This window comes from Natator depressus, chromosome 9 (assembly GCF_965152275.1).
Source record: "Natator depressus isolate rNatDep1 chromosome 9, rNatDep2.hap1, whole genome shotgun sequence".
In the NCBI taxonomy this organism is placed as follows: Eukaryota; Metazoa; Chordata; order Testudines; family Cheloniidae; genus Natator; species Natator depressus.
The window spans coordinates 55,205,668-55,229,680 of NC_134242.1; the positions used below are offsets into that span (position 1 = coordinate 55,205,668).

Sequence of the window (24,013 nt, forward strand, 5' to 3'; positions counted from 1 at the left end):
TGGGGTGTTTGTGATGGGCACAGGAGCAGCACACAGGGCGGGGATGTGTGAGGGCCACAGAGGCAGAGCGCAGGGCAGGGGTGTGTGATGGGCACAGGAGTAGAGCACAGGGCAGGGGTGTTTATGATGGGCACAGGGGCAGCACAAAGGATGTAGGTGGGTGTTTATGATGGGCACAGGGAATGCGTGGGTGGGGCTGTGTGATGGACCCAGGTGTAACACAGAGGGCGTAGGCTGCGGTGTGTGAGGGGCACAGGGGCAGAGCATAGAGTGGGGGTGTTTATGATGGGCACAGGGACAGAGCACAGGGCAGGGGTGTTTATGATGGGCACAGGGGCAGAGTGCAGGACGGGGTTCTGTGATGGGCACAGGAGCAGCACCGAGGATATAGGTGGGTGTTTATGATGGGCACAGGGGGTGCGTGGGCGGGGCTGTGTGATGGGCATAGGGGTAGCATGGAGGGTGTAGGTTGGGGTGTTTGTGAGGGACACATGGGCAGAGTGCAGGGCGTAGGCTGGGTGTGTGAGGGGCACAGGAGCAGAGTGCAGGGCAGGGGTGTTTATGATGGGCACAGGGGCAAAGCGCAGGGCAGGAATAGGTGAGGGGCACAGGGACAGAGCACAGGGCAGATGGGGTGAGGGGCACAGGGGCAGAGCGCAGGGTGGGGTTGTGTGAGGGGCATGGGGCAGAGCGCAGGGTGGGGTTGTGTCTTGAGCACAGGGGCAGCACAGAGGACTTAGGTGGGTGTTTATGATGGGCACAGAGGGTGCATGGGCGGGGCTGTGTGATGGACACAGGGGTGGCACAGAGGGTGTAGGCTGGGGTGTTTGTGAGGGGCACAGGGGCAGAGCACAGGGCAGGGGTGGGTGAGGGCACAGGGACAGAGAACAGGGCGGGTGGGGGTGAGGGGCACAGTGCAGGTCGGGGGTAGGTGAGGGGCACAGGGGCTGGGCGGGGTTGTGTGATGGGCACAGGGGCAGCACAGAGAACATAAGAATGGCCATACTGGCCATTATCCAGCCCAGTATCTTGTCTACCGACAGTGGCCAATGCCAATGCAAGTGATCTCTCTCCTGACATCCATCTCCACCCTCTGACAAACGGACCATTCCTAGGGACACCATTCCTTACCCATCCTGGCTAATAGCCATTAATGGACTTAACCTCCATTAATTTATCTAGTTTTCTTTTAAACCCTGTTATAGTCCTAGCCTTCACAACTTCCTCAGGCAAGGAGTTCCACAGGTTGACTGTGTGCTGAGTGAAGAAGAACTTCCTTTTATTTGTTTTAAACCTGCTACCCATTAATTTTATTTGGTGGCCCCTAGTTCTTATATTATGGGAACAAGTAAATATCTTTTCCTTATTCACTTTCTCCATACCACTCATGATTTTATATACCTCTATCATATCCCCCCTTAGTCTCCTCTTTTCCAAGCTGAAAAGTCCTAGCCTCTTTAATCTCTCCTCATATGGGACCCGTTCCAAACCCCTAATCATTTTAGTTGCCCTTTTCTGAACCTTTTCTAATGCCAGTATATCTTTTTTGATATGAGGGGACCACATCTGTAGACAGTTGTCATAAATATAAAGGGAAGGGTAAACCTGTTTAAAATCCCTCCTGGCCAGAGGAAAAATCCTCTCACCTGTAAAGGGTTAAGAAGCTAGGATAACCTCGCTGACACCTGACCAAAATGACCAATGAGGAGACAAGATACTTTCAAAAGCTGGGGGGAGGGAAAAACAAACGGTCTGTCTGTGTTATGCTTTTGCCGGGAACAGAACAGGAATGGAGTCTTAGAATTTAGTAAGTAATCTAGCTAGATATGCATTAGATTATGATTTCTTTAAATGGCTGAGAAATTGAGCTGTGCTGAAAAGAATGGATATTCCTGTCTTTGTGTCTTTTTGTAACTGAAGGTTTTGCCTAGAGGGATTCTCTATGTTTTGAATCAAATTATCCTGTAAGGTATTTACCACCCTGATTTTACAGAGGTGATTCTTTTTACTTCTATTAAAATTCTTCTTTTCAAGAACTGAATGCTTTTTTTCATTGTTCTTAAGATCCAAGGGGTTGGGTCTGTGGTCACCTATGCAAATTGGTGAGGATTTTTACCAAACCTTCCCCAGGAAATGAGATGCAAGGGTTGGGAGGATTTTGGGGGGAAAGACGTTTCCAAACAACGCTTTTCTAATAAAAATAAACCCAGATAAACGTTTGGTTGTGGCAGTGGAAGTCCAAGGGCAAAGGATAAAATAATTTGTACCTTGGGGAAGTTTTAACCTAAGCTGGTAAAAGTAAGCTTAGGAGGTTTTCATGCAGGTCCCCACATCTGTACCCTAGAGTTCAGAGTGGGGAAGGAACCTTGACAACAGTATTCAAGATGTGGACGTACCATGGATTTATATAAGGGCAATAGGATAGTCTCCATCTTATTCTCTATCCCTTTTTAAATGATTCCTAACATCCCGTTTGCTTTTTTGACTGCCGCTGCACACTGCATGGATGTCTTCAGAGAACTATCCACGATGACTCCAAGATCTTTCTCCTGATTAGTTGTAGCTAAATTAGCCCCCATCATATTGTATGTATAGTTGGGGTTATTTTTTCCAATGTGTATTACTTTACATTTATCCACATTAAATTTCATTTGCCATTTTGTTGTCCAATCACTTAGTTTTGTGAGATCTTTTTGAAGTTCTTCACAGTCTGCTTTGGTCTTAACAATCTTGAGCAGTTTAGTATCGTCTGCAAACTTTGCCACCTCACTGGTTACCCCTTTCTCCAGATCATTTATGAATAAGTTGAATAGGATTGGTCCTAGGACTGACCCCTAGTTACCCCTCTCCATTCAGAAAATTTACCATTTATTCCTACCCTTTGTTCCCTGTCTTTTAACCAGTTCTCAATCCATGAAAGGATCTACCCTCTTATCCCATGACAACTTAATTTACATAAGAGCCTTTGGTCAGGGACCTTGTCAAAGGCTTTCTGGAAATCTAAGTACACTATGTCCACTGGATCCCCCTTGTCCACACATTTGTTGACCCCCTCAAAGAACTTTAATAGATTAGTAAGACATGATCTCCCTTTACAAAAACCATGTTGACTTTTGCACAACAATTTATGTTCTTCTATGTGTCTGACAATTTATTCTTTCCTATTGTTTCAACTAATTTGCCTGGTACTGATGTTAGACTTACCATTCTGTAATTGCCAGGATTACCTCTAGAGCCCTTCTTAAATATTGGCATTACATTAGCTATCTTCCAGTCATTGCGTACAGTAGCTGATTTAAAGGACAGATTACAAACCACAGTTAATAGTTCCGCAATTTCACATTTGAGTTCTTTCAGAATTCTTGGGTGAATGCCATCTGGTCCCAGTGACTTGTTAGTTTCTCAATTCCAAAACCTCCTCTAGTGACACTTCAATCTGTGACAATTCCTCAGATTTGTCACCTACAAAAGATGGCTCAGGTTTGGGAATCTCCCTTACTCCTCAGCCGTGAAGACTGAAGTAAAGAATTCATTTAGTTTCTCTGTGATGACTTTATTGTCTTTAAGTGCTCCTTTTGTATCTCGATCATCTACACATGGGCAGAGTGCAGGGCGTAGGCTGGGGTGTGTGAGAGGCACAGGGGCAGAGCACAGGGTGGGGCTGTGTGAGGGGCATGGGGCAGAGTGCAGCGCGGGGCTGTGTGAGGGGCATGGGGCAGAGCGCAGGGCGGGGTTCTGTGAGGGGCACAGGGGCAGCACAGAGGACGTAGGTGGGCGTTTATGATGGGCACAGAAAGTGCATAGGCAAGACTGTGTGATGGACACAGGGGTAGCACAGAGAGTGTTGGCTGGGGTGTTTGTGAGGGGCACAGGGACAGAGCACAGGGCAGAGGTGGGTGAGGGGCTGTAATAAATATAAAGGAAAGGGTAACCACCTTTCTGTATATAGTGCTATAAAATCCCTCCTGACCAGAGGCAAAGTCTTTTTACTTGTAAAGGGTTAAGAAGCTCAGGTAACCTGGCTGGCACCTGACCCAAAATGACCAATGAGGGGACAAGATACTTTCAAATCTGGAGGGGGGGAGGGAAAGGCTTTTGTCTGTCTGTGTGATACCTTTGCCGGGAACAGATCAAGGATGCAAGCCCTCCAACTCCTGTAAAGTTTGGAAGTAATCTAGCTAGAAAATGCATTAGGTTTCCCTTGTTTTGGCTTGTGAAATTCGTTGTGCTGGAGGAAATGTGTATTCCTGTTTTTGTGTCTTTTTGTAACTTAAGGTTTTGCCTAGAGGGATTCTCTATGTTTTGAATCTGACTGCCTGTAAGATTATCTTCCATTCTGATCTTACAGAGTTGTTCTCTTATCTTTTTTGGTTCTTCTAATAAAGGTCTGTTTTTTAAGAATCTGACTGGGTTTTGGGGGTCTTAAAAATCCAAGGCTGGTTCCTGCTCATCTTGTTTATTCTCAAGCATCCCCAGGAAAGGGCGTGTAAGGGCTTGGGGGGATATTTTGGGGAAATAGAAACTCCAAGTGGTCCTTTCCCTTTTCTTTGTCTAAATAACTTGGTGGTGGCAGCTGTGACAAAGTTCCTGCTCTACCTTGGTGGGTCTTGCGCTTATTGGCGGATTTGCTTGCCTTGGAGCTTCACAGCAGCCCTCAGCTTGGCCATTTTTCTGAACCCACAGTCCAGGTCGACGACTCCTGTGTCTGACCAGGAGTTGGGAGGTTTGGGGGGAACCGTTTGTGGACCCGTACCCGGTCAAAAGAAAATTCTCTTATCTGTCTGGCATTCCACACAGCCCGGAAGAGAAGGCAGCCGACAGAAAAAATGCCCAGGGAAGCTACGAACCATTGTGGAGGGGGCTGTAAGACTGAGTAACTTTTGAACTGTATTCTCGTGTGGGGGGAGGTTTTGACTGTGTCTTGACTGCGTTTGTAGGGGCACAGGGGGTGTGGCATGGAGCTGCCCCCGATCCATCGGTGCCCCCCCCAACACTACTACAACTGTCACAGCCCCTCCACCATCTGTCCCTGTTGGCAACTTGCCATCTGCCTCTGGATTCAGCTGCTCACCCTGATTCCACCGTCCTGACCAGAAACAACAGCCGACCAATCGAGACTCTTTGGACAAACGCGCGTGGGTTCACGTGCCCTCCCCCCACGACTGTCCACCCCATAGTTTGCCCCTACTACCTGACCCCAACTCCTTTTTCCTCCCCCTGTCCAGTCCGACCCCTTTGCCCCCCACCGCCTGCAGCCCAACAGGGAGAAGTGGTTAATCTGTTTCCCCCTCCCCCCTCCTCTTTCTGGTGTCTCCCCGTCTCTCCCTGCTCACGATGGCGGGGAATGAGAGGGGTGAGGCCCCTCTAACAACCTCAGCTGCCCCTCCCGCACCTACCCCCCTGCCCAACCCCCAAGCCTCCCCCCCACCACTGCTGCCAAAACACCTGCCATCGCCCCCACTGAGGCAGCGGCAGCAGGAGGCACCGGGGCGATTATTGCCGCTGCTACACCCACCCCCCCCCCCAGATTCTAGGAAAGCCCCCCCGGTTAGCCGGAAAGGCCAGGGTGCGAAGAAGGGGAAGGGCCCCGCCACAACCACCAAGCCCTCCATGGCAGAGGCTGCCCCCACCGCTGTGGCCTCGTCATCGACCATGGCGTCCCTCCCCGCTGTTCCTTCCACCAGCTCTGCGAGCGTCCCTCCCCCGGCCCACAGGGCGTATGCCCGGGCAGTGGTAGCCCTGCCCCCGCCTGCCGCCTCGTCATCTTGCCCACCCACCGCCTCCGCTACCATCAATAGCAGCCGGGGCCCCTTTCCCACCATGACCAGGAAGCATGGCGTCCGTTGCCTCCTGGTGCCCGCCTCGCCCCACGTGGAGATATATGTGCAGGCGTTGGCGAGGGTGGTAGGACCCACGGCTATTGTGGCGGCCTCCAAAATGTACAGGAAGGTCGTCTTTTTCTTAGCATCGGAGGCTGCTGCCCAGGAGGCGGTGGAGAAGGGCCTGGCGGTAGGGGGGGTGTTTGTCCCCCTGGAGCCATTAGAAGACCTGGGCGTCCGCCTCGTCCTGACCTCCGTCCCTCCTTTTCTACCCAATGCCGCCCTGTTACCCGCTCTCTCCACCCTGGGGAAACCCGTTTCTATCATCAGCCCTCTCCCGTTGGGCTGCAAGGACCCCACCCACCGTCACGTCCTTTCGTTCCGCCGGCAAGTGCAGCTTCTACCGCTGCTGGCGGCGCGTGACGGAGAGGCGCTCGAAGGGTCCTTCCTAGTCTCCTACCAGGGAGCCCGCTATCGGGTCTACTATTCCACAGGAGAGGCCCGGTGCTACCTCTGCCAGTCAGCGGGGAATGTCCGAAGAGACTGCCCCTTGGCCCGGTGGGGAGGGGCACCCGAGACCCCTGAGACCCAGCAGGACATTGGCTCCATCGTTGCTGACGCCCCTGGCTGCCCGACATCTGAAACCACCTCTCCTCCTGCTCGATCCACCGCTGCTCCTGCCCGGGCCCAAGAGACACCTCCCCTACAATGCCCAGATGAGCAAGGGAGCCCTGCCCTTGGTGTTAACAATCCAGCAGAGTCTATGGAGAAGGGTGCAGCAAAGATATTGCCGGGCATGGGAGAGGGCCCACCCCAAGGAGAACCGCCCCCCCCATGCTCCCTCACCGTTGCCCCCCCAAGCCCATGAACCATCGCCTCTGCCCCCTGACACGACCCCTGCTAACCAGCCCCCAGGCGATGCTATGGAGGGCTGGACCCTAGTCCAGGGAAAGCAAGGCAAGCGGAAGGCTTGAGCTCCGCTGCACCCATCCGATGAGGAGGCCCCCCGGAAGACCAAGAAGGGAGGCACTGACACTGAGCCTTCCGCTATGCCCACGAGTGAGATTCATCCACCAGTGTTGGGAGGGGAAGACAAAATAGCACTGGAAGCTAGAATCTCCCCTCCACGGGAGACCCTCCCCTCCGAGACCCCTGAGGAAGCCCCTTCTGCCCGAATATCACCCGAACCCCCCGCGAACCCCGAAGCGACCGTCATAGCAGGCGCCAGAGGGGAGACCCCCCGGGGTGGCAGAAGACGACCTCTCCTCCATGTATCATAGAATCATAGAATCATAGAATATCAGGGTTGGAAGGGACCCCAGAAGGTCATCTAGTCCAACCCCCTGCTTGAAGCAGGACCAATTCCCAGTTAAATCATCCCAGCCAGGGCTTTGTCAAGCCTGACCTTAAAAACCTCTAAGGAAGGAGATTCTACCACCTCCCTAGGTAACGCATTCCAGTGTTTCACCACCCTCTTAGTGAAAAAGTTTTTCCTAATATCCAATCTAAACCTCCCCCATTGCAACTTGAGACCATTACTCCTCGTTCTGTCATCTGCTACCATTGAGAACAGTCTAGAGCCATCCTCTTTGGAACCCCCTCTCAGGTAGTTGAAAGCAGCTATCAAATCCCCCCTCATTCTTCTCTTCTGCAGACTAAACAATCCCAGTTCCCTCAGCCTCTCTTCATAAGTCATGTGCTCTAGACCCCTAATCATTTTTGTTGCCCTTCGCTGGACTCTCTCCAATTTATCCACATCCTTCTTGTAGTGTGGGGCCCAAAACTGGACACAGTACTCCAGATGAGGCCTCACCAGTGTCGAATAGAGGGGAACGATCACGTCCCTCGATCTGCTCGCTATGCCCCTACTTATACATCCCAAAATGCCATTGGCCTTCTTGGCAACAAGGGCACACTGTTGACTCATATCCAGCTTCTCGTCCACTGTCACCCCTAGGTCCTTTTCCGCAGAACTGCTGCCTAGCCATTCGGTCCCTAGTCTGTAGCGGTGCATTGGATTCTTCCATCCTAAGTGCAGGACCCTGCACTTATCCTTATTGAACCTCATCAGATTTCTTTTGGCCCAATCCTCCAATTTGTCTAGGTCCTTCTGTATCCTATCCCTCCCCTCCAGCGTATCTACCACTCCTCCCAGTTTAGTATCATCTGCAAATTTGCTGAGAGTGCAATCCACACCATCCTCCAGATCATTTATGAAGATATTGAACAAAACCGGCCCCAGGACCGACCCCTGGGGCACTCCACTTGACACCGGCTGCCAACTAGACATGGAGCCATTGATCACTACCCGTTGAGCCCGACAATCTAGCCAGCTTTCTATCCACCTTATAGTGCATTCATCCAGCCCATACTTCCTTAACTTGCTGACAAGAATACTGTGGGAGACCGTGTCAAAAGCTTTGCTAAAGTCAAGAAACAATACATCCACTGCTTTCCCTTCATCCACAGAACCAGTAATCTCATCATAAAAGGCGATTAGATTAGTCAGGCATGACCTTCCCTTGGTGAATCCATGCTGACTGTTCCTGATCACTTTCCTCTCATGTAAGTGCTTCAGGATTGATTCTTTGAGGACCTGCTCCATGATTTTTCCAGGGACTGAGGTGAGGCTGACTGGCCTGTAGTTCCCAGGATCCTCCTTCTTCCCTTTTTTAAAGATTGGCACTACATTAGCCTTTTTCCAGTATGAGGAGATCGAGGCCCTAGATTTGACCCCTGTCACCCAGGGAGAGAATGACCTACTGCTGGCGGCCTCGATCTGGGCAACCTTACCCCAGTCCCCCTTTCCCCATGCTCCCTCCCCCTAACCGCCTTCCCGGGTGAGCACCCTGCAGAAGGTGGTCCACCACTTGATGCTATGGCTGCCAAATCCACCACAGAGCCTGTGCCTAGCATCACTGGGAGGCTCCTCCCCACCCCCTTAACCCTCGAATCTGTTCGGGAGGCACCACCTCTCAGCTGCTTGCCTCCCGAAACCCAGAGCCTCGCCTCTGCCCCCACCCCGACCCCCACCCCATCCCTGCCCAATCCACCTCCTCCTGTAATGCTATTGCCGCCCCTGGGGTTATTTCTTTCCCATTTTTTGCAGATTCCCCCCAAGGAGCAGCCCTTGTATTTTCCTGCCGCGACCCATTAGGAGCTGCAATTTTCCCTCCGCCATCCCCTTCTACCCCAAGGCTTGAGACGGACCTAATAATTTTAGCCTGTCAGACGCCCCGTCGGTGGTCTGCACCCTGCCTGCCCGCCTCAGCGGACCACGAGGCTGCACCAAGAGCCCCACCAGGGAATAACCCAGAAATAGCAACCCCACCCCCCCATGAGCTGCGAAAAGCATTGCGAGAGTTTTTAGAAAACATCCATGGCTCCCGCAACAGGGTACAGCTAGCTCTCCAGCTATGGGGGGACTTTGATCAAATTCTCCAGGCCACAAGGGCCCTTATAAAGGAGGGTAAAGGGAAAGGAAGGCACGGTGCCGCAGCCTACGGGCGGGCCTGCAGCTTCCGTGACGATTTACTCACTTACGGGATGGGTCACGGATTGTTGCGCAACCCACCGGGGGCTGCGAACACCCCCGCCAACAAGGAACCCCCATCCCCCCAGCCCTCCGCATGACGCCTCTCATTATTGCAACTTTGAATACCAGGGGCTGTAGGATGGCTCTCCGCAGGTCCCAGGTGCTCTCTTACCTTCAGGAAGGGGGGTACTCTGTGGTTTTCCTGCAGGAGACCCATACGGATCCGACCGCTGAGGACAGCTGGCGGCTGGAGTGGGGGGCCGGGGTCTACTTCAGCCACTTCACGATTCGACAAGCTGGAGTGGCGACCCTGTTCTCCCCCAACCTACGGCCCGAGGTGCTAGGGGTCACTGAGGCCATGCCGGGCCACCTGCTGCATCTCTGAGTCTGTATGGAGGGGCTCGTGGTCAACCTCGTTAACATCTATGCCCCGACAACGAGCCCAAAGTGGCCGCAATTCTATCAGCGGGTGTCCGACTTCCTCAGCACCCTAGATTCTCACGAGTGCCTAGTCCTGGGAGGGGATTTTAACACCACCCTCGAGGAACAGGACCGCTCAGGGGCCGAGCTGAGCCCGACCACTGCGAACACTCTCTGAGAAATAGTCGAACGTCACTCCCTAGTAGACGTCTGGTGTGACCACCACCCAGATGACACTTCCACGTTCACCTTTGTCCGGGTGGGGGCCCATTGGTCACACCACTCTCAGTTGGACTGTATTTATTTATCCTGTTTCCATCTTTCACAGGCCCACTCCTCCAACATTCGGCCGGCCCCGTTTTCCGACCATCATCTAGCCACCATAACAGCCTCCCTCCGTGCAGAGAGGCCGGGGCCGGCCTATTGGCACTTTAACAACAGCCTGTTGGAGGATGAGGGCTTCGTGACGTCCTTCCAGGAGTTTTGGCTGGCCTGGTGAGAGCAGTGGCGTGCCTTTCCCTCAGCGTGGCAATGGTGGGATCTAGGGATGGCACGTGCCAAGCTCTTCTGCCGTGACTACACCCGGGGCACCAGCCAACGGAGAAATGCAGCAATAGAGCAGTTGGAACGGGAGGTCTTAGAGATGGAGAGGCATCTGGCCGCCAGCCCCCAGGACAGTTCCTCTGCGAAGCGTGCCGGGAGAAGCGGGAGGAGCACCGGGCCCTCGAGGACCATAGGGCCCGAGGTGCTTTTGTTCGATCCCGCATCCGCCTCCTTCGGGAGATGGATCGCGGCTCCCATTTCTTGTACGCCCTGGAGAAAATGAGGGGGGCCAAGAAACACGTCACCTGCCTTCTAGCAGAAGACAGCACCCCCCTCACGGATCTGGTGGAGATGTGTGGGAGGGCCCGTGACTTCTACACAAGCCTTTTCTCCCCGGATCCGACTGCTCCTGGTGCTTGCAGGGTGCTCTGGGAGGAACTCCCTATGGTCAGCGCGGGCGACCGAGACCGACTACAGCTGCCTCTCACCCTGGCCGAGTTCTTGGAAGCCCTCCGTCGCATACCCACCAATAAATCTCCGGGCACGGACGGGCTGACCGTGGAGTTCTACCGTGCGTTCTGGGACATCTTTGGCCCAGACCTGGCCGCTGTCTGGGCCGAGTCTTTGCAGGGCGGGGTCCTCCCTCTTTTGTGCAGGCGAGTGGTGCTCGCCTTGTTGCTGAAGAAGGGGGACCTCCGCGATTTACGAAATTGGCGTCCCGTTTCGCTCCTTAGCACGGACTACAAAATCGTAGTGAAAGCAATCTCGCTGCGGCTAGGGTCCGTGATGGCGGACGTGATCCACCCAGACCAGACCTATACTGTCCCGGGCCGCAGCATTTTTGACAACCTATTTCTAGTCCGAGACCTTTTGGAACTCGGGCGTAGAGACGGTCTGTCATTCGCCTTCCTGTCTCTTGATCAGGAGAAGGCGTTCGATAGAGTGGACCATGGGTACCTCCTGGGCACTCTGCAGGCATTTGGATTCGGACCTCAGTTTGTGAGTTTTCTCCGGGTGCTGTACGCTTCCGTGGAGAGTCTGGTTAGGCTCAACTGGACCCTGACCGAACCGGTCAGCTTCGGGCGAGGAGTATGGCAGGGGTGCCCCCTCTCGGGCCGCTGTACGCTCTGGCGATCGAGCCCTTCCTCTGTCTCCTCCGCAGGAGGTTGACGGGTTGGTGCTGCGGGAGCCGGAGCTGTGGCTGGTCCTGTCGGCGTATGCCGATGACGTGCTCCTCGTGGTCCAGGACCCGAGCAACTTGGCGCAGGTGGAGGCTTGCCAGGCCATCTATTCGGCAGCCTCCTCCGCCCGAGTCAACTGGGTCAAGAGCTCTGGCTTGGTGGTGGGGGACTGGCTACAGGTGAGCTCCCTCCCACCCGCGCTTCAGACCATCCGGTGGAGCGCGGGTCCACTGCTCTACCTAGGCATTTACCTTTCTGCCACGCACCCTTCTCCGCCGGAGAACTGAAAAAATTTAGAAGGCGGGGTGATAGAGCGGCTCCGGAAATGGACGAGGCTACTCCGATGTCTCTCCCTCTGAGGGAGGGCACTGGTGCTTAACCAACTAGTCCTGTCCACGCTCTGGTACCGGCTCAACACCCTGGTCCCGGCCCCGGGTTTCCTGACCAACCTCCGGACATCGATTCTAGAGTTCTTTTGGTCAGGAATGCACTGGGCCCCTGTTGGGGTTCTTCATCTACCCCTGAAGGAAGGAGGGCAGGGCCTGAAGTGTCTGCACACTCAGGTCCATGTCTTCCGCCTCCAGGCCCTGCAGAGGCTCCTTTATAGTGCAGGTAGTTCGACATAGAGCATATTGGCGCATGCCTTCCTGCGCCGCTTCCAAGGGCTCTGATACGACCGGCAGCTCTTTTATCTTTGTCCGAGAGGTTTTCCGCGAGACCTCTCCGGGCTTCTGGTCTTCTACCAGGACCTCCTCCGGACCTGGAAACTGTTTTCAATGACCAGGTCCGTGGCAGCCACCATGGGAGCAGATCTCCTCGCGGAGCCCCTGCTACACAACCCCCAGCTCCGTGTGCAGGCGGTGGAGTCCCGCTCAGTGAGCCAGAATTTGGTCCTGGCGGAAGTCACGAGAGTTGGAAGACCTCCTGGACTACGACCGGGGAGACTGGCTGGATCCCCTGACGTTGGCTCGGCACATGGGGCTCTCCAGACCTCGTACCCCGCAGTGCGTACTTCAGTAGGTGAAGGCCACCTTGATATCTCAACTGAGCCCTGCGCGAGGGCGCACCCCGCCCACCCTCTACCCAGGCCCGCCGGACCTTTCAATTGGGCCCCTACCCCATAGATCCCAACACACCCCTCACCCTTTCACTGCGAGCCAGCTGAATGAACTGCAGCTGGTCAGCTTCCAAATCGCGCCACGGAAATATCTATACACACTCACGCTTCACACAACACCCACACCCTGGTGTCCTGCCCCGATACAAAGGGGCGGGACCTCCTGCCACCTTTGGAGGGTGAGCAACCCCAGTGGGCCAGCCTGTATTCCACCTTGGTCCCGAGGCCCATCGGGGACATTAGTTGGCGGCCGTGCTCATGGAGCTGTGAGCACGGGCATGTTTTTGACACCGTTCACCCCCATCCCAGATACTTGCCCTTTTTGCAATGTGAGGGAAACCCTGGCGCATGTATATTTAGTGTGTGCCAGGCTGCAGCCCCTTTTCCGGCTCCTCACGAATATTTTATTATGCTTTTGGCTACACTTTTCCCCTCACCTTTTTACCTACACACTCCCCATCCGTGGCCCCACAAAATCGTGAGATCTCCTGGTTAACCTCCTCCTAGCCCTAGCTAAAACAGCCATTTATAAAACCAGAAAGGGGAGGTTGGCTAATGAAGCGTCCTGCGATTGTAGGGCCATTTTCCGATCCTCAGTACATTCACGTATCCGGGCGGAGTTCCTCTGGGCGGCATCCACCGACTCCCTTGACGCCTTCGAGGAGCGGTGGGCGCTGTCCGAGGTTCTCTGCTCGGTGACCCGGTCCGGTTCCCTCCGTCTGACCCTTTGATTGAGGGGAAGAGCGAGAGACCCCAGCCCCAGCCGTTGCCACTGTGGATACCATCATCACTGTCACCTAGGACGGGTCCTATCACACATGGTGTACGTCCCCCACACCCCAAACCGCCCACCCCACAGCTGTGCCCATCTTGTCAGGCACTCTCAGGAGAGGAATAATTGGTGACACTGGGCGTGGCACTAGGTAACTCAAGGGGGTGGAAGACCATGAGTGTCGAGGAAGCCCCCCCGCTCTAGGCCACCAGGTAACTCAGGAGGGTGGAAGACCACGAGTGTCGAGGAAGCCCCCCTGGGCCCAGGCTAGCCTGAACACTTCTCCCTCCTGAAGGCTGCTGTGTTATACCTTGTGTTTGCTTTTGTTTTGTTGCATACTTTTGCTTTATCCTTTTTGGTGATTCCTTGTAAGCGTTACACAAATAAAATTCTTTTCTGCTTTAAAAAAAAAATTACTCTCCTATAGCCCCCTGGCCTCGGCTTTTCTTACTTTTTGCCCCTGCTTCAGCTCTCCCCCCCACCCCCAACCAGGCCAGACGCTTTTCCTTCGTTTCTGTTTTTTTTGCTGTTTTTCTGCTGCCGTTCGAGTACTGGTCGGCTGCCAGCTAGCTGCCAGCCCCCCGCCCTGCACCGCCTGCCCTCGGATGCTGCTACTGCTCCAGCTGAAACCCCCTGGGGGGGGGACTGCCAACCCGCTCCCCGGAGGAGGAGAGTGGAAGCCCCTAGACCTAGCCATTTGCTGTTTGTTTGTGGACCCGTACCCGGCCGAGAGAAAATTCTCTTATCTGTCCAGCATTCCACACAGCCCAGAAGAGAAGGCAGCCGACAGAAAAAACGCCCAGGGAAGCTACGAACCATCGTGGAGGGGGCCGTAAGACTGAGTAACTTTTGAACTGTACTCTCGTGTGGGGGAAGGTTTTGACTGTGTCTTGACTGCATTTGTAGGGGCACAGGGGGTGTGGCATGGAGCTGCCCCCCGATCCATCGGTGCCCCCCCAACACTACTACAACTGTCACAGCCCCTCCACCATCCGTCCCTGCTGGCAACTTGCCATCTGCCTCTGGATTCAGCTGCTCGCCCTGATTCCACCGTCCTGACCAGAAACAACAGCCGACCAAAGGAGACTCTTTGGACAAATGCGCGTTGGTTCACGTGCCCTCCCCCCCCGACTGTCCACCCCATAGTTTGCCCCTACTACCTGACCCCAACTCCTTTTTCCTCCCCCTGTCCAGTCCGACCCATTTGCCCCCGCCCCTGCCTGCAGCCCAACAGCAAGGAGTGGGTAATCTGCTTCCCCCTCTCCCCTCCTCCTTCCGGTGTCTCCCCTTCTCTCCCAGCTCACGATGGCGGGGAATGAGAGGGGTGAGGCCCCTCTAACAACCTCAGCTGCTCCTCCCCCACCTACCCCCCCGCCCAACCCCCAAGCCTCTCCCCCCATCACTGCTGCCAAAACACCTGCCACCGCCCCCGCTGGGGCATCGGCAGCAGGAGGCACCGGGGTCACTACCGCCACTGCCACGCCCACCGCCCCCCCATATTCTAGGAGAGCCCCCCCAGGTGGCCGGAAAGGCCAGGGTGTGAAGAAGGGAAAGGGCCCCGCTACAACCACCAGGCCCTGCATGGCAGGGGCTGCCCCCACCGCTGCGGCCCCGTCATCGACCACGGCATCCCTCCCCACTGTTCCCTCCATCAGCTCTGCTAGTGTCCCTCCCCTGGCCCACAGGGCATATACCCGGGCGGCGGCAGCCCCCCAACCTGCCGCCTTGTCATCTCGCCCACCCACCGCCTCCGCTACCATCAATAGCAGCCAGGGCCCCTTTCCCACCATGACCAGGAAGCATGGCGTCCGTTGCCTCCTGGAGCCTGCCTCACCCCACGTGGAGACATATGTGCAGGCGTTGGCGAGGGTGGTAGGACCCACGGCTATTGTGGCGGCCTCCAAAATGTACGGGAAGGTTGTCTTTTTCTTAGCATCGGAGGCTGCCGCCCAGGAGGCGGTGGAGAAGGGCCTGGCAGTGCGGGGGGTGTTCGTCCCCCTAGAGCCGCTAGAGGACCTGGGCGTCCGCCTAGTCTTAACCTCCGTCCCTCCTTTTTTACCCAATGCCGCCCTGTTACCCGCTCTCTCCACCCTGCGGAAACCCGTTTCTGTCATCAGCCCTCTCCAGTTGGGCTGCAAGGACCCCACCCTCCATCACATCCTCTCGTTCCGCAGGCAAGTGCAGCTTCTACCGCCGCCAGCGGTGCGTGACGGAGAGGCGCTCGAGGGGTCCTTCCTAGTCCCCTTCCAGGGAGCCCGTTACCAGGTCTACTATTCTACGGGAGAGGCCCGGTGCTACCTCTGCCGATCAGCGGGGCATGTCCGAAGAGACTGTCCCTTGGCCCAGCGGGGAGAGGCCCCCCGAGACCCCCGAGACCCGGCAGGACATCGGCTCCGTCGTTGCCGATGCCACTGGCCGCCCGGTACCTGAAACCACCTCTCCTCCTGCTCGATCCACCGCTACTCCCACCCGGGCCCAAGGGACACCTCCCCTACAATGCCCAGACGAGCGAGGGAGCTCCGCCCTCGCTGCTAACAATCTAGCAAAGTCTATGGAGGAGGGTACAGCAAACATACTACCGGGCATGGGAGAGGGCCCGCCCCAAGGGGAACCCTCCCTCCCTCCCTCATGCTGCCTCATCGTTACCCCCCTGAGCCATTGCCTCTGCCCCTCAACACGACCCCTGCTAACCAGCCCCCAGACGATGCTATGGAGGGCTGGACCCTAGTCCAGGGAAAGCAAGGCAAGCGGAAGGCTCGAGCTCCGCTTTACCCATCTGATGCGGAGGCCCCCCAGAAGACCAGGAAGGAGGGCACTGACACTGAGCCTTCCACTCTGCCCACGAGTAAGATCCATCCGCCAGTGTCAGGTGGGGAAGACACGATAGCAGTAGAAGGTAGGATCTCCCCTCCACGGGAGACCCTCCCCTCTGAGGCCCCTGCTAACCAGCCCCCAGGCGATGCTATGGAGGGCTGGACCCTAGTCCAGGGAAAGCGAGGCAAGCGGAAGGCTTGAGCTCCGCTGCACCCATCTGATGCAGAGGCCCCCCAGAAGACCAGGAAGGAGGGCACTGACACTGAGCCTTCCACTCTGCTCACGAGTAAGATCCATCCGCCAGTGTCAGGTGGGGAAGACACGATAGCAGTAGAAGGTAGGATCTCCCCTCCACGGGAGACCCTCCCCTCTGAGACCCCTGGGGAAGCCCCTTCTGCCCAGACATCACCCGAAACCCCCGTGAACCCTGTGGCGACAGTCAAGGCAGGCGCCAGAGGGGAGACCCCCAGGGTGGCGGAAGGTGACCTCTCCTCCATGTATGAGGAGATCGAAGCCCTAGGTCTGACCCTGGTCACCCAGGGAGAGGATGACCTTCTGCCAGCTGGCCTCGATCTGAGCAACCTCACTCCAGTCCCCCTTTCCCCATGCTCCCTCCCTCAACCGCCTTCCCGGGCAGGGACCCTACAGAAGGTAGTCCACCACCTGATGCCGTGGCTGCCAAATCCACCACAGATCCTGCACCTGGCATCACTGGGAGCCCCCTCCCCACCCCCTTAACCTCGAATCTGATCGGGAGATGCCACCTTTCAGCTGCTTGCCTCCTGAAGCCCAGAACCTCGCCTCTGCCCCTGCCCCTACCCCTGTCCCTGTCCAATCCACCTCCTCCTGTAATGCTATTGCCGCCCCTGGGGTTATTTCTTTCCTTTTTCTTGTGGATCCCCCTCAAGGAGCAGCCTTTGCATTTTCCTGCCGCGACCCATTAGGAGCTGCAATTTTCCCTCCGCCACCCCCTTTTACCCCAAGGCTTGAGACGAACCTAATAACTTTAGCCTGTCAGACGCCCCGTCAGTGGTCCGCACCCTGCCTGCCCGCCTCAGTGGACCACTAAGGCTGCACTAAGAGGAATAACCGAGAAATCGCAACCCCACCCCCCCATGATCTGCGAAAAGCATTGCGGGAGTTTTTAGAAAACACCCGTGGCTCCCGCAACAAGGTACAGCTAGCTCTCCAGTGATGGGAGGACTTTGACCAAATCCTCCAAGCCACAAGGGCCCTCATAAGGGAGGGTAGAGGGACAGGAAGGCAAGGTGCTGCAGCCTATGGGCAGGTCCGCAGCTTCCGTGATAATTTATTCACTTATGGGACGGGTTACAGATTGTTGCGCGACCCGTTAGGGGCCACGAACACCCCTGCCAACAAGGAACCCCCGCCCCCCCAGCCCTCCTCATGACGCCTCTCATTATCGCAACTTTGAACACCAGGGGCCGTTGGATGCCTCGCCGCAGGTCCCAGGTGCTCTCTCTCTTTCCTTCGAGAGGGGGGATACTCTGTGGTTTTGCTGCAGGAGACCCATACGGATCCGATAGCCGAGGACTGCTGGCGGCTGGAGTGGGGGACGGGGTCTACTTTAGCCATTTCACGATTCGACAGGATGGAGTGGTGACCCTGTTCTTCTCCGACCTACAGCCCGAGGTGCTAGGGGTCACTGAGGCCATGCCGGGCCACCTGTTGCATCTCCGGGTCCGTATGGAGGGGCTCGTGATCAACCTCGTTAACAACTATGCCCCGACAACGAGCCCGAAGCGGCCGCAATTCTATCAGCGGGTGTCCGCCTTCCTCAGCACCCTAGATTCTCACAAGTGCCTAGTCCTGGGAGGGGACTTTAATACCACCCTCGACGAGCAGGACCGCTCGGCCACCGCAAACATTCTCCGAGAAATAGTCGAACATCACTCCCTAGTGGACGTCTGGCGTGACCACCACCCGGATGACACTTCCACGTTCACCTTTGTCTGGGTGGAGGCCCATTGGTCACACCACTCCCATTTGGACCGTATTTATTTATCACGTTTCCATCTTTCACGAGCCCACTCCTCCAACATTTGGCTGGTCCCATTCTCCGACCATCATCTAGCCACCATAACAGCCTCCCTCCGTGCAGAGAGGCCGGGGCCGGCCTATTGGCACTTTAACAACAGCCTGTTGGAGGATGAGGGCTTCGTGATGTCCTTCCGGGAGTTTTGGCTGGCCTGGCGAGAGCACCCGGGGCACCAGCTGACGGAGAAATGCGGCAATAGAGCAGTTGGAATGGGAGGTCTTAGAGATGGAGAGGCGTCTGGCCGCCAGCCCCGAGGACCCATTCCTCTGCGGAGCGTGCCGGGAGAAGCGGGAGGAGCTCCGGGCCCTCGAGGACCATAGGGCCCGAGGTGCCTTTGTTCGATCCCGCATCCGCCTCTTTCGGGAGATGGATCGCGGCTCCCGTTTCTTGTACGCCCTGGAGAAAATGAGGGGGGCCAAGAAACACGTCACCTGCCTTCTAGCAGAAGACAGCACCCCCCTCACAGATCCGGTGGAGATGTGTGGGAGGGACCGTGACTTCTACACAAGCCTTTTCTCCCCGGATCCGACTGCTCCTGGCGCTTGCAGGGTGCTCTGGGAGGAACTCCCTATGGTCAGTGCGGGCGACCGAGACCGACTACAGCTGCCTCTCACCCTGGCCGAGTTCTCGGAAGCCCTCCGTCGCATGCCCACCAATAAATCTCCGGGCATGGACGGGCTGACCGTGGAGTTCTACCGCGTGTTCTGGGACATCCTTGGCCCAGACCTAGCCACTGTCTGGGCCGAGTCTTTGCAGGGCGGGGTCCTCCCTCTTTCGTGCAGGCGAGCAGTGCTCGCCTTGTTGCCGAAGAAGGGGGACCTCCGTGACTTAAGAAATTGGTGTCCCGTCTCACTCCTTAGCACGGTCTACAAAATCGTAGCGAAAGCAATCTCGCTGCGGCTAGGGTCCATGATGGCAGACGTGATCCACCCAGACCAGACCTACACTGTCCCGGGCCGCAGCATTTTTGACAACCTATTTCTAGTCCGAGACCTTTTGGAACTCGGGCGTAGAGACGGTCTGTCATTCACCCTCCTGTCTCTTGATCAGGAGAAGGCGTTCGATAGAGTGGACCATGGGTACCTCCTTGGCACTCTGCAGGCTTTTGGATTCGGACCTCAGTTTGTGAGTTTTCTCCAGGTGCTGTACGCTTCCGCGGAGTGTCTGGTTAGGCTCAACTGGACCCTGACCGAACCATTCAGCTTCGGGCGAGCAGTACAGCAGGGGTGCCCCCTCTCGGGCCAGCTGTACAGTCTGGCGATCGAGCCCTTCCTCTGTCTTCTCTGAAGGAGGTTGACAGGGTTGGTGCTGCGGGAGCCGGAGCTGCGGCTGGTCCTGTTGGCGTACGCCGATGACGTGCTTCTCTTGGTCCAGGAACCGGGCGACTTGGCGCAGGTGGAGGCTTGCCAGGCCATCTACTCGGCAGCCTCCTCCGCCCGAGTCAACTGGGTCAAGAGCTCTAGCTTGGTGGTGGGGACTGGCAACAGGTGAGCTCCCTCCCACCCGTGCTTCAGACCATCCGGTGGAACGCGGGTCCACTGCTCTACCTAGGTGTTTACCTTTCTGCCATGCACCCTTCTCCGCCGGAGAACTGAAAAAATTTAGAAGGCGGGGTGACAGAGCAGCTCCGGAAATGGACGAGGCTACTCCAATGTCTCTCCCTCCGAGGGAGAGCACTGGTGCTTAACCAACTAGTCCTGTCCACGCTCTGGTACCGGCTCAACACCCTGGTCCCGGCCCCAGGTTTCCTGACCAATCTCCGCACATCGATTCTGGAGTTCTTTTGGTCAGGAATGCACTGGGCCCCTGTTGGGGTTCTTCATCTACCCCTGAAAGAAGGAGGGCAGGGCCTGAAGTGTCTGCACACTCAGGTCCATGTCTTCCGCCTCCAGGCCCTGCAGAGGCTCCTTTATAGTGCAGGTAGTTCGACGTGGAGCATATTGGCGCATGCCTTCCTGCGCCGCTTCCAAGGACTCTGATACGACCGGCAGCTCTTTTATCTTTGCCCGAGAGGTTTTCCGCGAGACCTCTCCGGGCTTCTGGTCTTCTACCAGGACCTCCTCCGGACCTGGAAACTGTTTTCAACGACCAGGTCCGCGACGGCCACCATGGGAGCAGATCTCCTCGCGGAGCCCCTGCTACACAACCCCCAGCTCTGTGTGCAGGTGGCGGAGTCCCGCTCAGTGCGCCAGAATTTGGTCCTGGCGGAAGTCACGAGAGTCGGAGACCTCCTGGACTACGACCGGGGAGACTGGCTGGATCCCCTGCTGCTCGCTCGGAGCATGGGGTTCTACAGACCTCGTACCACCCAGCCTGTACTTCAGGAGGTGAAGGCCACTTTGACGCCCGCTGCTCGGGCTTATCTCAACCGAGCCCTGCGCAAGGGCGCACCCCGCCCACCCTCTACCCCAGGCCCACCGGACCTTTCAATTGGGCCCCTACCCCATAGATCCCAACAAACCCCTCACCCTTTCACTGAGACCCGGCTGCATGAACTGCAACTGGTCAGCTTCCAAACCACGCCAAGGAAACATCTATACACACTCACGCTTCACACCCTTCACGCCCTCAACCTGGTGTCCCACCCCGATACAAAGTGGTGGGACCTCCTGCCACCTTTGGAGGGTGAGCAGCCCCAGTGGGCCAGCCTGTATTCCACCTTGTTCCCGATGCCCGTCGGGGACATCAGTTGGGCTCCTTCACGGAGCTGTGAGCATGGGCGTGATTTTGACGCGCTTCACCCCCATCCCAGGTACTTGCCCTTTTTGCAACATGAGGGAAACCCTGGCACACGTATATTTAGAGTGTGCCAGGCTACAGCCCCTTTTTCAGCTCCTCACAAATATTTTATTACGCTTTTAGCTGCATTTTCCCCCTCACCTTTTCATTTACACACTCCCCAGCCGTGGCCCCACAAAGTCATGGGATCTTCTGGTTAACCTCCTCCTAGCCCTAGCTAAAACAGCCATCTATAAAACCAGAGAGAGGAGGTTAGCCGATGAAGCTTCCTGCGACTGTAGGGCCATTTTCCGATCCTCAGTACACTCACGTATCCGGGCGGAGTTCCTCTGGGCAGCGTCCACCGACTCCCTTGATGTCTTCGAGGAGCAGTGGGCGCTGTCCGAGGTTCTCTGCTCAGTGACCCCGTCCAGTTCCCTCCGTCTGACCCTTTGATTGACGGGAAGAGCGAGAGACCCCAGCCCCAACCATTGCCGCTGTGGATACCATCATCACCACCACCTAAGAGGGGCTCTTTCACATGTGGGTTTACGCCCCCCCCCCAAACTGCCCACCCGCAGCCTTGCCCATCTTGTTGGGCACTCTCAGGAGAGGAATAGTTGGTGACACTGGGCATGGCACTAGGTAACTTGGGGGGGTGGAAGACCATGAGTGTCGAAGAAGCCCCCCTGCTCTGGGCCCAGGCAAGCCTGAACACTTCTCTCTCCTGAAGGCTGCTGTGTTATACATTGCGTTTGCTTTTGTTTTGTTGCATAGTTTTGTTTTATTTTCTTTGGTGATTTGTGTAAGTGTGTTATGCAAATAAATTTTTTTCTGCTTCAAAAAAAAAAATTACTCTCCTATAGCCATCTGGCCCGACCCTGTCACACAGCATACTGTTCAAGGACAAGGCAAAATTTGTGCCTTGGGAAAGTTTTTAACCTAAATTGGAAAAAATAAGCTTAGGGGGTCTTTCATGCGGGTCCCCAAATCTGTACCCTAGAGTTCAGAGTGGGGACGGAACCCTGACAGGGGCACAGGGGCAGAGTGCAGGGCGGGGTTCTGTGAGGGGCACAGGAGCAGAGCACAGGGCGGGTGAGGGTGAGAGGCACAGGGCCAGAGCACAGGGCCGGGCTCTGAGAGGGGCACAGGGGCAGGGCAGAGGGCAGGGGTGTTTATGATGGACACAGGGGCAGAGCACAGGGCCAGGTTGTGTGAGGGGCATAGGGGCAGCACAGAGGACATAGGTAGGTGTTTATGATGGGCACAGGGGGTGCGTAGGTGGGGCTGTGTGATGGACACAGGGCTAGCATGGAGGGTGTAGGCTGGGGTGTTTGTGAGGGGCACAGGAGCAGAGCACAGGGCGGGGGTGTGTGATGGGCACAGGAGCAGAGCGCAGGGCAGGGATGGGTAAGGGGCACAGGGGCAGAGTGCAGGGTGGGGTTGTGTGATGGGCACAGGGATAGCACAGAGGGTGTAGGCTGGGGTGCTTTTGAGGGGCAGAGCGCAGTGCTGGGTTGTGTGATGGGCACAGGGGCAGAGCACAGGGCAAGGGTGGCTGAGGGGCACAGGGGTAGCATGGAGGGTGTAGGCTGGGGTGTTTGTGAGGGGCACAGGGGCAGAACGCACATGAGGTGAGTGCAGGTGCTGCAGTGGAGGCCATGGGCAGCGTAAGGCCTGTTACCTGCAGGAGAAGGCGGTTGAGGTTGACCTTGTCCTGGGCAAGACCTTCAGTCAGAGCCCCCATCTTGGCCAGTGAGTCTCTCAGCTTGGAGTCTTCCGATCTCAGCTTGTTTATGGCTAGTTCTAGCTCAGCACTGTTGGCCTTGGCCTGGGGAGAAGGGAGACCTCAGCACTTAGACACTGTCTGGGAGTTTTCCAACCACAGTGAGGTAAAACCTTCCTTGCCCCAGAGATTCAGGAGCTCCTGCTCCACCCTGGTGACAAACTGAGGTGAAGTGTGAGGAGGTCTCTGGGCTGGGTTCTGTGATACACGCTGGGGTTGAAGCACTGATATCAGCAGGGTTTGGGATGCTCTGAGCTCATCTGGTGGGAAGCCAGCGGTCAGGCTCCTACAGCTGCAGATACCCCTATGTGGTTCATAGGGAGTAGACCTGGGCAACCTGTGAGCCAAATCCCACAGTCCTTCCTCATTCAAAACTCCCATTGAACTCACCCAATGAGTGCCCAATGCCTCCTGCAACTTGTGTCCCCACAGCAAGGTACATCCCGACAGCACTGTTCAACCCCCAGTTCAGACTGGGATGCTACAGCTTTCTGGTCTTTGCAAGGCTGTATTCGATACTAACAAGATTTGTTACCAGCTTCCCACTGTCACTGCGGAGCCTCGGAAATTCTCAGCCAGGCCACTGGCTACTGATGCATTAACGAGAATTCTTCCTGGGGGCTTGCCTCCCATGCCAGCTCTGCCACACTTGAACCCTACAGCTCATTCCACCCACAGACAAGACCAGCATGTGGGTGCTGGACTCTTTCCCTAGCCCGCCACTGTTACTAAGCGCCGTAAATTAGACCTGCAAATTCTTCCTGATGGACCCTTTGGGCAAGGTCCACTCTGCAGGGTCAGCTAGCAATCCAGCAGACTGCACCCACATTGATGGGGCATGGCACTTTGGCCCCTGCAAAGGAATTGTTGACAGCGCTCTGTATGATATTACTCATCCAGGGTTAGGACATTTTTAAAAAGCTCTCCCACCCATGCTATCCTCCGCTTACTGCTAGTCGCTTTCCAGGATTTCCTAGAAGACTGAACACTATTGAGTGAGACAGGGAAACCCTTCTTTACTGGGAAAAAAACATGTTCCCCAGTCTGGACATCCCCTGCCCCACTGAAGATGAAGTTTGGATCTGATATGGTTGTTGCAAGGCAGTACTATTATTATGTGGCAAGTAATATACTAGTTTGGAAAAGTTAGTCCCTCTGAAAATGCTGCCTAACAGAATTCTTGGTGCGTGGATTTAGCTCTGGGCAGATCATTCTGCTATCCTCACAGGGATGGCTGCTGCTCAGTAGG

General features: G+C 56.0%; 1 protein-coding gene across 1 annotated transcript in view; it reads right to left on the reverse strand.

Moving 5' to 3' along the window:
• The window catches only part of CROCC2 (ciliary rootlet coiled-coil, rootletin family member 2), a 219,227-nt gene that overhangs the window by 115,709 nt on the left and 79,505 nt on the right, over positions 1-24,013 (reverse strand). Inside the window, 1 exon segment of the mRNA XM_074964244.1 lies at positions 22,663-22,809. Within this exon segment, the coding sequence (XP_074820345.1) occupies positions 22,663-22,809 (147 nt within the window).